This window comes from Sus scrofa, chromosome 14 (genome assembly GCF_054392235.1).
Source record: "Sus scrofa isolate SSC_HxYL_T2T_F1_AM1 chromosome 14, Sscrofa_HxYL_maternal_Yorkshire_Landrace_v2.0, whole genome shotgun sequence".
Taxonomy (NCBI): domain Eukaryota; kingdom Metazoa; phylum Chordata; class Mammalia; order Artiodactyla; family Suidae; genus Sus; species Sus scrofa.
The window spans coordinates 77,021,443-77,037,591 of record NC_139396.1 but is presented as its reverse complement, the minus strand read 5'-3'; the positions used below and the strand labels follow the sequence as shown (position 1 = coordinate 77,037,591).

At 46.4% G+C, this 16,149-nt stretch overlaps 1 protein-coding gene across 3 annotated transcripts in view; it reads left to right on the top strand.

The window, feature by feature from the left end:
• The first annotated feature begins 1,880 nt into the window (after window positions 1–1,880).
• The window catches only part of EDARADD (EDAR associated death domain), a 66,372-nt gene continuing 52,103 nt past the window's right edge, over window positions 1,881–16,149 (top strand). Inside the window, exons 1-2 of one of the 3 annotated variants that reach the window (XM_021072013.2) lie at window positions 1,881–1,942; window positions 14,164–14,224. In XM_021072013.2, coding sequence (XP_020927672.2) covers window positions 1,881–1,942; window positions 14,164–14,224 — 123 coding nt within the window. 3 annotated transcript variants of the gene reach the window in all.

Sequence of the window (16,149 nt, the reverse complement as noted above, 5' to 3'; positions counted from 1 at the left end):
CCGAGGGACTGTACCATTCTGGAACATAGGAGACTCCTATAATCCTAAATCCATGTGCTCTCATCACAGTTCTAACCACGGTGTGCTCAGTTCATTGGTACACAATGTACATACCTTTTGAAATAAGGAAGTATGTGCTTCAATAATATGGCTTTTTATCTCAGGTTGCATAAATGTATGTAACACTCCAAATGATCTAAAATGAACAAAGCCAACACATTTCAATGATGAATCAAAAAACTATGTTTTGAGTTGTTTCCCTCACTTGAGGATAACATTTCTGATCATTGTCATCCTCTGTGAAAAGACACAAGACTAACAGCTCCTTCCTCCACTTAAGGCTTTAACCATGTTATCATAAATGACCACCTCAAAATTTGCCTGAAAGCTTCCATGGCAAACTGTCGGTCTGATGACGGTCACCGCCAAGCCCTTTGACTTTCATGATGTCTTGAGTGCCTTTCTTCCGTGCATATTCCCTTCCTGGTTTAAACTTTCATTATCCTGGTTCTGCAGTGAAAGAATATCTGCAAGTCTCTCCTAAAAGGGGAGGATCATACACTCCTAAAAGTCAGGGACTTCTCATTTTAGTTTCCCAGGGCTTGGCATTTTGTTTGGTGCGTTGGGTACTACCAGTCCATTGACCCATGCTATGCACAGACACCATAATAAACATTGGTTCATTTCTTATAACAACACCAACAGAAGCTTCTCTCAACAGACTAAATTCCAAGGAAAGAATGAAAGCAGGAAGGTAGCTGGTTTATTTGCACCTATTCTAAGACAGGCACTTTTAGGTATTTTATATATACATTATTTCATTTAACTTTCATAATCCAACAAATTCTTACCAACTCAGGGTTTGATTACTTGCTAAAGTAACACAAATTCATGGTGACAGGCCTATGAGTCAAATCCGGCATGTCTTTTTTTTTTATTTGTTTGTTTGTTTTTAACCAATCCCCATTTATTGTGATTCTGAGATTCAGGAGTTAATTTAGGTGCTACTAAGAAAAATAAAGAATGCCTATTTTAAGGAGTGTTTTAAAAACACTTCTTTGGGCAGCAATAGAAGTAAAAGCGGAAGAACATCGTGTGACAGAAAATAGATTGTACGGGAGCCCTTTGGGAACTCTAGTGGGTGACAACTGTTTTTAAATTAGTTTTTTGTAAATCCAAAAAAAGTTTAATTTATACTTTATAGTTTCACAAAGCACATAGGAAAAATAAGGTAATGAGGGGTTATGTTTGCAATTCATAGGAAAGGGAATAATAACCTATATATAGCTATACCTATATTTATATATAGTCAATTTTCTTTTAAAAAGTTAGGCATGCCCTGGTGGCCTAATGGGTTGGGGATCCAGCATTGTCATGGCTGTGGCTTGGGTCACTGCTGTGGAGTGAGTTTGATCCCTGGTCCAGGAACTTCTACATTGCTGTGGGTATGGCCAAAAAAATTAAACTTAAAGTGTCTTTCTGCCACCCATCTTCCATTTGATATAATAAGAGTGATAAAATGATGAATTATAGTTCAGGGTTTTGAAAAGCAAACCAGCTTTAGAACAATGCTTGAGATTGTTGCCAGCTTGACCTGTGGTTCCTGACAACCAACCTCAGAAATAATTCCATCGTCATGAGACATACGGAAAGAACCACAAACCAAACCTCAAAAATTCATGCTAAGATAAAATACCCTTTAAAAAAAAAATTCACCTTCGTATTAGAAGGCAGACCAAAAGGAAGTTTATCCTCCCACTGACAAATTCCCCAGAGACCTTTCTACCAGAAGGTTGACACACAGCTCCACCATCTTCTCTGAGCCTCCTGTGCTCTCCTTGGCATATGCCAGAGAGTAAGGGGCCAATCTGGAGAGTGTCATGGGCCTCAGGACCACTAAACAGATGGGGAGAGGCACAAAGCAAGCCCCTGGTCACCAAGACTACTACTTTCCTGCATTTTTCAGACCTGAGTTTTTAGCCAGAGACTGCTTCTTTGCGATAAATTGACTAAAAACTACTATCTCTTCCAAACCAATTCCTAACTTTCTCTTCTTGGGTGCGAAGACATAGATTACTTAAAACCCTTAAGAGAGTCCTATTGAATTTAAATTGCCTCTCATTTTTGTATAATAATAGGTTTATGACTGATGCTAGGTTTAGTGCAAATGTAGCAATCTTAAATACATTCTTAGTAAACGATTCCAATCTGTGCGCAGGTGATTTTTCCAAAATTAAAATTTAAACCTTAGTGACCAATTCCGCATTTCTGAGGGAGCCCTAAGCTCTTTTTCTAGAGAGGCAGTGAGAGTGCGTATCAGGCTTCCTCTCTTCACTCCCTTTGTGCTGCGCTTACCCTGGAGGTCATGTAATAACCAATGCCAAAGAAAAATCAAAATAGAAATTATTAGCGTGTGCCATCATGCAGCGGCGTACTCTGCCTAAAGATCAGGAAATTGTTTAAATATCAAATCGCCGCCAGGCATCTCAGCCCAGACCTGTGCGCGGAGGAGAGTTGTGTCCTGATCGAAGCCGAGGCGAGGGAGCCAGGAAAACGACCTGCGACTGCAGCCGGGTTTCAAAGCTGATAATTGTCTCCTAGCCGGTCCCCGGCAGCAATTGCGCGGAGCTCCGCGTTGGGACCTTCTGGGGGGAACCTGGGCCTAGGGCTGTTTCGGGCGCCTACCGCGGGCGCTGGGAACCCCCGGGCACTCGGCCGCTCCTCCCAGCGCCCCGGCCCGCGACACCCGGGCTCCCGCCCGCGCCTCTGGAGGGGGTACCTAGACGCGCGGGGCAGAGGCTTTGCTAATTACCAAGCAGGAAGTGAGCGCAGGGAAGAGCGGTCGAAAGCCGGGGAAGAGAAGGAGGAGGAGGGGCGCGCGGGGCAGCCGAGGTTTGCGCCCCGCGTGTCGGAGCGGTCCACCTCCCCGCCCCTGCAACCCGGCTCTCCTCCGCTGTCCTGCTCCAGCGCCCCACCCCGCCCCCATGGCTTCTCCGGACGACCCTCTGCGCGCAGGTAAGGTGACACCGCGCCGCGCCCTCACCCGGAGCGGGAACCGTGGGCCTGGAGCTTGCTAGGCGCCCGCAGCTGCTGCGGGGCAGTCGGGGCCGAGCCCCCCGAGAATCCCGAGGGGTGCCCTGGGACTATCCTGGACCCTGGCACCCGAACCGGGTCCGCGTGGGGCCGGGCAAGGGACAGCTGCGGCGCCCGGACCCCTGCCCCCGCCATCCTCGGGAGCTGGTGGCCTTGGCCTCCTGCATCCCCGCGGCCCCCGCCACCCCACGCGTGCCTAAGACGCCTCTTCCCTCTTCCCATTCTGCGGCCCCGGCCGCTTTGTTCTGGACCCGGATGCCAGGTTGAAACAAGCCCGTCAAACCTCTCGGGCAGAAAAGTGCGCAAGGGCTGTATTTCAGTTTTTCTTACTGGACTCTCCCTTTCTCCCCACTCACGTACCTTCTCATTTCTCCTCTTCTTTCCTCATTTAACTTTATCTAAATGGTTGTGTTCTAAATATTGGCCCTCGAGGCTATTTCACAAACTCGTATCTAGGAAACTAAGCGGCAGATCCCACCTGTGGGACTCCACCTATAGAGGCCTTTGATTAGAATGGCCTGTGGTTCTGCCCTTCTCCTTAGACACCTGAGGCCACAATCTAGATTTTTCTTTGATCTCACTTGAATTTTAAAGTTGTAAAATACTGCGTTTGTACATGAAGCCAGACTCTTGACTTTTCTTTAATCTCATCTGAATTTAAAATCTTCCTCAGACTTCACCTTCCAGGAATGCTCTGCCCCTGCTCTCTGATAACCTAGACTGATCCTCCGTGGATGTTTGTTGATCACATAAATAAGTGTATGATGTATCGCCTTAGAGCACCCTGGGGCTTTTTCTAGTTTTGCTGAGGTTGGAAAAGCTAGGGAGAGAACCAGATGTTCAGAATGGCATTAATACCTGTTTAGAGAAACGTGTCTGTTTCCTGGGCTTGGGCAGGGACAGAGCTTAAATGTTTCATTGTTCCCTTGGAGCTTGAGCAGTTAGGAGAAGGAGACCAAGTATCTGGAGGTGGATCAGAAGATCACTAACTTAGCTTTCGCATCGGGATGTGCTGGGTCTGGGAGAGTTTCCTGGAGACTTGGAAGAAAGATCTAAATTCTTCTTCAGAGTGGGGAATGGTAAATATTTTATCCATGGAAGGTGGAAAACAAAGAAATAGTTTGGGTAGCCTTCTCCTCCCCATAACTCGTTTGGAAAAATAGAAGGGGAAATTAAGGGAGAAACCCCACACCCCCTCACCCCACATCCACCTCCTCTTTGGAAAACCAAATTGACATGGTGATGAGAGGTAAGCTAGATTTTACTAACAGTGGTTTCACATCTCATTAAATGACTACGATGACGGGGATTCAGAAAGATCTTGATAGGGACCCATCGAATGGGGACAAGTAGAAAAGCCCCAGAGAAGGTAGGGGCTGGGAAACACAGCTTAATGTATTACAAACCTCAGTGAGTCCACAGTGTGTTAAAGCCACCAAGGCAGCTAACATGATTTTAGTTTGACAATAATGACACTTCAGGATCTGGAATTCCAGTCATGGTACGGAGTCTGCTTGGCCCAGCCAAGGTAGAAGCTCACAACCTGGAACAGACCGACGTGGAAAGCCTAGCACATGTGGTGGGATAGAGATATGGTGATAGGAGGGGGGTCATTTGGAAGGCACCTGTCTCCTTGACTTCAGGTGGTAGAATCCAGACTTGTCGGCAGACTTTTTGTCATCCTACAAAGAGCAGGGTGGCCTCCTTGTCACTTGCAGATGTTGAAGAACATCTTCAGGCCTCTGAGAGAGACCCTCGTGTCCGTTCCCACTCTGAAATTCTGTCAGTTAGATGAAGGTTCTTCCAGGAAAAAAAAAAAAAAAAAAGATTTAGGAGTTCCCGTCGTGGCTCAGTGGTTAATGAATCTGACTAGGAACCATGAGGTTGTGGGTTCGATCCCTGGCCTTGATCAGTGGGTTAAGGATCCGGTGTTGCCATGAGTTGTGGTGTAGGTTGCAGATGCAGCTCGGATCCTGCGTTGCTGTGGCTCTGGCGTAGGCCTTCGGCTACAGTTCCGATTAGACCCCTAGTCTGGGAACCTCCATATGCCGAGGGAGCAGCCCTAGAAAAAGGCAAAAAGACAAAAAAAAAAAAAAAAAAAAAAAAGTAAAAATTACTTCCTCTTTCTAATATCTCATTTAGTTTCTGTAACCTCCAGGACACCTTCCATTACTGTAAAGAAGCCACAGGTGGGGTTAATATGTGGAACTTGTTAAATGGAATTTTCACGTCTCCACCCCAGACCCAGTTACCCTACCCCTGGTCTGGTTTCCTGCACTCACCTCCCAGCTGGTGTTTTCACACCTACTCTTGCCTTCCACCAACCTGTTCACCTAAAGGTGGCCAGAGTGACCTTTTAAAAACAAACCAGACCCTGTCATACCTCTTAGAAACCTGTGCTGACTTTCCAATAACTTAAATGGTGTCTGTGCCCTGTACACGGACCTCTGGTTCAGTCGGCAAGCTTGCTCGGTCTCTTGCTCTGCACTGCAGCCACGTTGCCTCCTCTGTGTCCTTGAAGACCCCTGGACCTCCTGGCTCCTGGCCTTTATACAGGTTGTTTCTGCTGTCCGGAATGCTGTCTGCACCACCCCCCACCCCCGCCACCCCTTCCAGATTTCAGATCAAAGCTGCTGTAGATCAGTCTCCATGGTACACACTCTTGGCACACCCTTCCAGCATTCGTCACCATTTCTAGCTGTGAATATTTCACCATTCTCTTGCTCCCCCATTAGACTCTAAGTTCTTGGACAGAGTGCATGTCTGTTTTGCTTGACATCTTATCTTCAACACCTGGTCCTGTACCCAGCACATAGTAAGCCCTGACTGAACACTTATCATCTCAGTGAATGAATGGAAGATATAAAATTTAACCACCTATGCTTCACCAGTGGGCAGAAGAAGCTCTTTCCATATTGGTGTCTTAGGAACTGATTCATCAAGTTAGATATGTTAACTGAGTTTACCTTGTAAAGTTAAAAATAAAGATGTTTGTGGAATTCCCGCTGTGGCACAACGGAATCAGTGGTGTCTTGGGAGCGCTGGGATGCAGGTTGGATCTCCAGCCCAGCTCAGGGGGTTAAGGGACCCAGCATTGCTGTAGCTTCAGCTTAAGTCACAGCTATGGCTTGGATCTGCCTGGGAACTCCATATGCTATGGGGCAGCCAAAAAAAAAAAAAAGTTTGTATGTTCACATGCATGTAACAAAGGTGGATATTTGTTGTCACATTGTAGGAGCTTAATTTAAAAAAAAACCTCTTTACACTAAGAAAATTTACACTGGAAGGAAAACAGTCATGCTGGTTACAGTGTAGCCATCTCTTTCCATCTCTACCACTAATAAACCATCTAGCATGGAGTGAGTCAGAATTGCCTGTTGAATTCGAATAAAATCTGGCTTGCGTTCATACAGATATTAAGGACAGAAACAAAGAAAGAGGCTTTGAAAGTCTGGAGAGTTGGGGAGGTGGTACAGCCTGTGGCTTTATTGCAAGGAGCTGAGTGCCCGTGGCCACGGAGCACATCGCCGCACGTTCTGCCTTTGTTCATTCTCCCGGTCTTGTTTGCACTGCACAGCAGGGCTGCTCCCTGGGAACTCGGCCCTTGATACCCTCTCAGAACAGCCTCTTAAGTGGCATCTCTTCTCTTAAGCACCCCTCCTAACCCTCCTGCGCTGGGTCCAAGGTGTCACCTTGTTCTCGAAAATTCCAGTAGCCCCGGGAGCAGAAATGGGACTCAAGGGGGAACCATTTCGAGGCTCATCATTGTTTGAGAGGGACCAGCCAATGCTTTCTCCACGTCTTCCAGAGACTGGGGTCAGGCTGTAGTTTTCCTTTTTGCCTTCCTCCTTCCCTCTCTCCTTCCCCTCCCTGTGGGTTTTTCCGATGCCTGCTCAGCCCATTTCTTTCCCTTTCTTACACTGCCTCTGTTTTTTAAGTTTTCTTCTTTCTCCCCAAGTATTTTCCCCTCATCTACGTTTCCTTTTTCACCTCTTGCTTCACCTCTTCCCTCAACTCTTCAGTGCGACCCTCTCAGCTTGGCCACCCTCCAGAGAAGTCCCTCTAGAGGCACACCTTCTTGATTCCTGGTCCTTTCTCGGCTTCTTTCACCCCTGCTCTGAGGTCTGAGGATGATGCAGAGGCTAAGCTCAACCGTGTGTGTGTGTGTCTGTGTGTGTGTGTGTGTGTGTCTGTGTGTGTGTGTGTGTGTCTGTGTCTGTGTGTGTATCTGTGTCTGTGTGTGTGTTGCCCTGAGAGCTTTTGTGATCCTGAATACCGTTAGGACTCGGGGCTCCTTTATAATCAGTAGTGAAAACAGCTGTAGGTCAAAACAAAAGCTAGGGTACAAAAATAATAATAACTGAAAAATAAGTTAACTCTGAAATCACAAGTTCAAAGAATTGCCTTTAATTCTTCACTTTAAAAAGCACAAAAGGCACCACTCTTCTGGCACCTGATGCCTGGGAAAGCCAGGAAGCCCTGACACTCTTCCTCTTTGTTTCTCTGAAAGGCCATCTTTAGAGGAGGTCTTTGAACTTCCTTTGAGAAACTGTCTCAAGGAACTGTCAGCCTTTACCGAAGATGATTCATAAAGGGAGATGTCAGGGTGTGACTTAGCCGCTGTTGGGCAGCGCACCCCCACCTGTGCTGGGCTGTCTGCGATCGCCCCTGGTGGAGAGGCTGCTGGCTGCAGCTCTCAGTCCCTAGGACTCCTGGGGACTCTCATTTGGGAGCTGCTGAAAACTGGGTCTTTGTGGTGGATGGGTGGGTGAGATTTTGCATTTGGAGCTGATGCCAGAATGATGAAAGCTTTGGGGGATGTCGGGTGAATGTATTTTGCACATGGGAAGGGCATAAATGGGGGGTGCCAGAGAAAACTATTATGGGTTGAACTGTGCCCCCCCCAAAAAAAAATATTGCTGACATCCTAACCCCTAACACCTCACGATGTGCACTTACTTTTATAGAAGCGGTAAGTTAAAATGAGATCTTTGGAGTGGGCTCTAATCCAGTGTGACCGGTTCTCTTATAAGAAGGGAAAATTTGAACACAAAATCCGCCCCCCATTTTTTTTTTTTTTTTTGGTCTTTTCGTCTTTTTAGAGCTTTACCTGCGGCATATGGAAGTTCCCAGGCTAGGGGTCTAATTAGAGCTCCAGCTGCCAGCCTACACCACAGCCACAGCAACTTGGGATCAGAGCCCCATCTGCAACCTACACCACAGCTCACGACAATGCCAGATCCCTAACCCACTGAGCAAGGCCAGGAATCGAACCCACGTCCTCATGGATGCTAGTCAGATTTGTTAAGCTCTGAGCCATGACAGGAACTCCAAGAGTCTGTTATTAGTGCTCCATTCATGAGGCACTTCTAGCCCCCTGGGACTTCTGGTCATGGGAAAAGGCAGCTTTTGAAGCCAGAAGGTTCCAGATCCAAATTCTGGCTCTCCATTTGCCCTGTGACCTTGGGCACTCAGTATGGACAAAAGAGAACACTAGGCCCCTTCTCAGGGTTACCTTGAGGCTGAACTGGGGCTTGTGTGAACCTGGTCTGTATGTAAACCGGGGGGCTCAAGTTAAGTGGAAGTGCTAATTGTAATTGAAGATGGTAGTGCTGTCACCTGCACTTCCTCTGTTGGCATAACCTTTGCCTGAAGAAAGATGCTCTCTCGCTCTCTTTTTTTTTTTTTTTTTTTTTTTTTTTTGTCTTTTGAGGGCCACGCCTGTGGGCATATGGAGGCTTCCAGGCTAGGTGTCTAATCAGAGCTATAGCTGCCAGCCACAGCCACAGCCACAGCCACACCAGATCCGAGCTGCGTCTGTGACCTACACCACAGCTCACGGCAATGCAAGATCCTTAACCCACTGAGCAAGGCTAGGGATTGAACTTGCAACCTCATGGTTCCTAGTCGGATCCGTTTCCACTGAGCCACGACAGGAACTCCCTGAAGATGCTCTCTTACCTTTGGGGCCACTACTTCTCACCACTCACAGACTTTTAAAGCTGGAAGGGCATGTGGAGGCACTCCACCCCCAAATAGTACAGATCGGGGACTTGAGGCCGAGAAGCAAGTGACCACAGTCTGCCCCCACCCCTGCCCTTACCTGGGGCCTCTGGGAGCCAGGCTGGGTGTGTATCAGCTCCCTGGGGTTTTGCTCATGCCTTTTGAGGACCTCCAGAATATGCTCACATGATTTAAGCATTTTTCTCACTGCCATCATGGAGATCCCCCTCTGGTCAGTTACCAGCTAATTTGGGGTGGTCTCTGCCTTTAGAGTCACCGATCCAGGAGAATGGCAGGAGCTTTGGGGACAGTAGCATGACAGCCAGGAGCAGGGGGAAGGTCCCTACCCACCCTTGGCCAAGACACTGGTCCTGCCACCTTGGGGGCTCACACAGGGCTCCTTTGTGGCCCAGGTCCATTCTGATATCAAAGCCTTGCCTGGGGGCCCAGCCTGCTGTTACCTGGGGCCTGCAAAAATAAACATTTTAAAGCTTCTAAGTAAACGATTTGATGTTATCCATAACAGTATTGTAAACATGTGGCTCCAAGGACTCTCAGAAATACTGTAGGACAGCTGCTTACTTCTGGACCCGTCTCAGGTGGACAGGGTCAGCCCCGACCCAGCAGTCTTTGGTGCCCAACGCGGGGCCTGTGAGAACAAAGGAAGCCCTCTAGAACTGCATCAAGGGCCAGGGAGAAGCCCAGGATCAGGTGAAGCACGTGGGGTCCTGTGAGCCTGGGTCTGTGGGCGGATCTGGCAGTAACGCTAAGGAAGAACTTCACCCACAGCCTGAGCTACATCAGAGGCTGGTGCCGTTCCAGCCACTCAAAAGGAAATAAGAAAAGACCTGCCAGTGCATCTAAGACTAGTTCTAAGCACTTTCCTGTTTGCCCACTCACTTGGCTGCTGTGCTTCAGAAAACAAAACAAGACCTAAATTCTCTGTGCCCTTCCCATCTTAGGCTCCATTAAATCTCAGAGATGTCCCTTAAATCTCAGAGGCGCTGGGCCTCCAAACACTTGGGGCTGGTGGCCTGGATCTTCCTGTTCACCCTACCACCCCTGAGGCTCAGTTACATCACAGGTTCTCAGGGGAGTTGTTCCCAAACCTGGTCTGAGCAGCCAGGTGTAGGAACCAGTCACCTGGACCTCCTCCTTTTTACAGAGGATGAGCCCGAGGATGGGAACACTTCACTTGTCATCCATGGTCACAACCCTAGACCTGTTCAAGGTCAGACCACTAGCTCTCAGGGTATGGTGGCCAGGACCCGGGCCTCCTCCTCCCAGGCCCAGTCTTCCTTCCCTGTAACTGTCCTGCTTGCATCCTCACTGCTGCTTTGGGGTAATTCCACCTTTCCCAGCTGCCTCCTCCGTTTTCTTCCTCTTTGTATCTTTGCATTTTCCTTCCTCACATACTCATGTTTCTCTAGGAAACAGGCCTGGCTTGTCACAGACTTGGCGGGCAGTATCTGGGCAGGATAAGGATACCTGCTAAAATTCTACACCCCTGGCAGAGGGCATCTTTCAGAGGATTATCATCCAGATACACTTTATTGAAAATGAAATGGGAGTTCCGGTTGTGGCTCAGCAGGTTAAGAACCTGACTAGTATCCATGAGGATGCAGGTTTGAGCCCTGGCCTCACTCAGTCGGTTAAGGATCTGCCATTACTGCAAGCTGCAGTGTAGGCAGACATGACTCAGATCTGGCATTGCTGTGTCTGTGGCGCAGGCCAGCGACTGCAGCTCCAATTCGACCCCTGGCCTGGGAATTTCCATAGGCTGCAGGTGCGGCCCTAAAAAGTAAAAACAACAAACAAACATACAAACAAACCAAAGAAAAAGTTGAGACTAGGCTGTGATCAGAGGAGGCAAGAAGGAACTTGATGTTGCTGCCCCTCCCCAGCCAGGAACCAGTACATGAGAAGGATGGAAAGGAAAAGCCAGAAACCAAATGCAGGTGTCTGGCTAGACCTATTTGAAGTGCACTAATGTATAATGTTCTTTCCCACCTTTAGGCCTTTGCCTATGCTGTTCCCTCTGCCTAAAATGCTTTTCCCTCCCTGACTCCTTCTCCCAGCTCACTTCAACTTATCCTTTCAGATTCAGCTCCTCTACAGGCTCTTCTCTACCCCCTCTCCTCTCCCCATCATGTGCCCCAGGCTGAACGTGTGTTCCTCCTGTGTGTTTCCATATCATTCTGCATTTCTGCTGTCTTAACACCCAGTGCTCTGTATTGTAATTGCCTGTTGCTTGGGCAGCAGGGGTTCTGCAAACTCAGGGTGAAGTTAGCAATGCAATTTGTTCTTATTTTCTTTGCATTGATTTAAATTCAAATCTGAAACTGTAATCTTCCGGGCTGGCAGAAAATTCCATTTCAGTCCAAACTGCAGCCCCGGCCCCTTCCTGAGGGTGACACGGGAATCTAAGAGGATGATGTGGTGCTTAGAAAACTGTGGGACCTTGAATCTTTAAGTACATTGGGGTGGGCATTGAGGTCCTTACTGTCCAAGCCTGAGAAGACTCTTGAGACCTAGCAACCCTCTCTTTCTGTGCCAGACACACATCATGCATTTCTCTTCTGGGACTGGGCACCCTTTGTGCATTTTCTGATGTAGTCTGGCCACCTTGGCTCCACTCCCTAGGGACCAGGGCACAGTGTCCACTCATGAAGTGCAGGTGTCTGCCTACTGCTCCATGGAGAGACACTGGCAAGACCTCTCTCTGTTTGCCCCCCTCCCGCACCCCGACTCACCTCCTCCAGTCCCCTCAGCGAGTAGGCTGTCGTAAAACAGAGATGGTCCCTTCGTGCCACTTCTCCTTTGGGCATCACCAACATTTGCAGGAAGAGAAATGTGAAAAGCCCAGACACATTCTTGGATGGGAAGCATCCAGTGAGGCCAAACACATTCTCTTATAATTTGTCCTGTTGTGTTTGCTAGGATCCCCCAAGGCATTCCCAGGACCTAGTACCTGGGCCACAGTATGTACTTAATGAGGATGTGGGGAAAAAAATGAAAGTTGAATCTTGATGGCCCCAAGGCTGCCACTTAGGAGGGTTTCGCAGGTTGTGCACTGCACAAATCCCACTCAGATAGATAGACACGGGTGATAGTAAGATTGTTTTCTGGCAGCTCTTTTGTCAAGTGTCTTGGGAAAGGGGAGCTTTTTTCCCCTCTAAAGTTATACGAATTAATAAAATTTAGTGGTGGCCTATACCTTTGTCTATATTTCCTCATTAAATTCCTTAAATATAACAAGTGGTAAAACATAAGCAAACCATGGAGAAATCAAATTCACTTTTTGTTTGATAAAGTATGGGGTGTTTTTGACTTGATGAATTCACATGAAACATATCCAGAAGCTTGATGTTTTAAAATGATAAAAATGCACTGATGAAGAGTAGGACATGAGGAAAGAGGCAGAAGTCAGAATTAAACCCCTCCTGCTTGCAGTTATAGGCAAATTGTTGCTGACCTGGATCCTTGGACTCTTTAATCAATAGAAATTGGTAAGAGGCCAGAGGAGAAAGTCAGGCAAGGCTTTACTGGGACTCAGGCTGCAGTAGAAGGGAGGGAAAACAAGAAAGGGGTGCCCTTGTTCATTCTCCTAGGAGGGTGGGCTGGTTTTTTTTTTTTTTTTTTTTTTTTTTTTTTTGTCTTTTTGCCATTTCTTGGGCTGCTCCCGCAGCATATGGAGGTTCCCAGGCTAGGGTTCGAATCGGAGCCGTAGCCATCAGCCCACGCCAGAGCCACAGCAGCGTGGGATCTGAGCCACGTCCGCAACCTACACCACAGCTCACGGCAATGTCGGATCCTTAACCCACTGAGCAAGCCCAGGGATCGAACGCGCAATCTTGGTTCCTAGTTGGATTTGTTAACCACTGAGCCGCGATGGGAACTCCCATGGGCTGGTTCTTTAAGTGGGGTGAGGGTGGGGGCGGGGCCATGGGTTGGTCTGGAGGCCTAGCTTAGGTGGTCTGCCCACCCCCCTTGGTAGTGCCCTCTGTGGGGATCATGAGCAGTTCAGTACCCTGCCTTTGCTCCCGGCACCTCAGAAATGGCTGTTGGTTTGTGCCCTTTTTGATTCTTTTTTGTGTGTTGTTTATAATTTGCCCCAGGCACCTATGCATGCAGTTAGTTTTGGTCCCTTAGAGTTTCTTTGTGTTTTGCTGCTTGAGAAGATGTTTGGGTGCAAACATTATAGCCACTGGAGCAAAGAGTCCCAGGTCCCAGCCTGTCTCAGAATCCCATATGCAAAAGAGTCATTAATATCATGTCCACATAATTTGCAGTTTTTTGTACCTCCGAGTATTTGTAGATGTTTATAAATAAACTGTTCCAAAATACTTTTTTAAAAAATATAGCTTATTTGTCTTGATGCCCTCTGAAGACATTCCTTCTTATTTGTCTCCACTAATGATTGAAAGTAAGTTTTTCTCCAAACTCCCATGGGTATCTTTCATGTATATGAAAACAGTTATCCAAGGACATACCTGTGCTTTTATTTATTTTTTTTAATTTTTTTATTATAGTTGATTTACAATGTTCTGTCAATTTTTGCTTTACAGCAAAGTGACCCAGTCATACATACATATATATATGTATATATATATACATTCCTTTTCCCATATAATCTTCTGTCATGTTCTATCACAAATGATTAGATATAGTTCCCTGTGCTATACAGCAGGACCTCATTGCTTATCCACTCTAAATGTAATAGTTTGCCTCTACTAATCCCATACTCCCAGTCCGTCCCACTCCCTTCCCGTCGGCAACCACAAGTCTGTTCTCCATGTCTATGAGTCCTTTTCTGTTTTATTGATAGGTTCAGCTGTGTCATATTTTAGATTCCACATGTAAGTGATATCATATGGTTATTTGTCTTTCTCTTTCTGACTTCACTTAGTGTAAGAACCTCTAGTTGCATCCGTGTTTCTGCAAATGGCATGATTTTATTCTTTTTTGTAGATGAGTAGTTTTCCATCGTGCATATGTACCACATCTTCTTAATCCTACACTTGTGCTTTTAAATTGAAGAAAATACTCTCCATTTGTTTTGTTTACAGATCACTTGGCAAAGGAGCCAGTGGAAGACACAGACCCCAGCACTATATCCCTTAACATGGTAGGTTACAAATTTTACATTAATGGTGATGACTCTTGTTTATACTTTTTTCTTTTTGTTATCTCTTTACTTTTTAAAATTACTTAGTACTTCATGAAGTTCTGAAACTCGAAAATAAGGTTTTCTAAGATGGATTTCTTTTTCATGCTGTTTCTCTCTGACATCATAAACTTTGGGTTTCTCTAGGCTGAAATGGCGTTAGACTCTGTTCTCGTTTTCACATATCAGAGGTGATCTCAGATTATGTGAGGTCTTCATCTGCTTGTCTACTTTTAGGGCTATTTTTAATGACCCCTTCTCCAGAAATCAAAGTGTCTAACTTGAGATGTAAGGAGACAGTGATGGAGGGCTGCCCACATGTCAGGTGGACACGTACCTCGTTTATTGATTTACCTCTGCTGCCCATTTACTCCCTGAAACCATCCTGTAAGGTTGGTACTGCCCGCTTTCTAGATGAAAACCCCAGGCACAGGGGATGAGGCAAATTGCCCAACCTGGAAGCAGCGCAGGTGGGATTTGAACCCAGAGATTAGCGGGCTTCAGATCCATACCCTGCCCTCCCGAAATCTCTCTGTGGCATGTCTACGTTACAAGATTTCACACACATTGTGGTTTTTTTTGTTGTTGTTGTTGTTTTTTTTTTTTTTTTTGTCTTTTTGCCTTTTTTAGGGCAGCTCCTGCAGCATATGGTTCCCAGGCTAGGGGTCTAATCGGAGCTATAGCTGCCGGCCTATGCCAGAGCCACAGCAACTCGGGATCCAAGCAGCGTCTGCGACCTACACCACAGCTCACGGCAATGCCAGATCCTTAACCCACTGAGCGAGGCCAAGGATCGAACCTGCAACCTCATCGTTCCTAGTCGGATTTGTTAACCACTGAGCCATGATGGGAACTCCTACACACATGTGTTTTCATCCCCATTCTGTAGATGAGGAAATGACAGTTAACTGATTTGTAGAAAGTCACCCAGATTGAAGCCCTGCTTTCTTATGTGTCACTGCCTCTTGCTTTTGGCCAAATAAATGTCTTTGACAACAACCTCAACATGCATGCAGTGTGAGAGTCGTTCCTTTTTTCAAAGAGTTTACAGGATGCCATCTACTGAGACATGAAAAATTTTAATTAATTTAGTTAGAATGTTCTTTTTTGTGACAGAGTAGTATTTTGTTGTGTATATGTACCACATCTTCTTAATCCATTCATCTGTCATTGGACACTGAGGTTGTTTCCATGTCTTGACTATTGTGTAGTGCTGCAATGAACATAAGGGTGCATGTATCTTTTTCAGTGAAAGCTTTGTCTGGATATATGCTCAGGAGTGGGATTGCTGGGTCATATGGTAGTTCTATTAACTAGAGACTCTCATACTAAGGGAAGTAAGTCAGAAAAAGATAAATACCATATGGTATCACTTCTATCTGGAATCATGAACCTATCCACAGAGAAGAAACAAACTCATTGACTTGGAGAACAGACTTGTGGTTGCTGAGGGGGAGGGAGTGGGATGGACTGAGAGTTTGGGGTTAGCAGATGCAAACTATTGCATTCGGAGTGGATGAGCAATGAGGTCCTACTGTACAGCATGAGGAACTATATCTAATCACTTGTGATGGAACATGATGAAGGATAATGTGAAAAAAGAATGTATAATATGTATGACTGGGTCACTTTGCTGTACAGCAGAAATTGACAGAACATTGAAAATCAACTATAAATTTTTTTTTAAATTAGAATGGTGTAAAATACACTAACATAATTAAATTCAGTGTCTTTAAGTCTTGAGTGGTTCAAAGGCACTTGTGTCTTGAAGACCTGAAATGTTTGTTTTCATGGCCTTTGTTTAACCACAGCACACAGTTTGATAAATGTGAACTGCATAGGGTTCAAGCTTTGAGACACTGTGGAAATAGGAAAAACCTCCATCT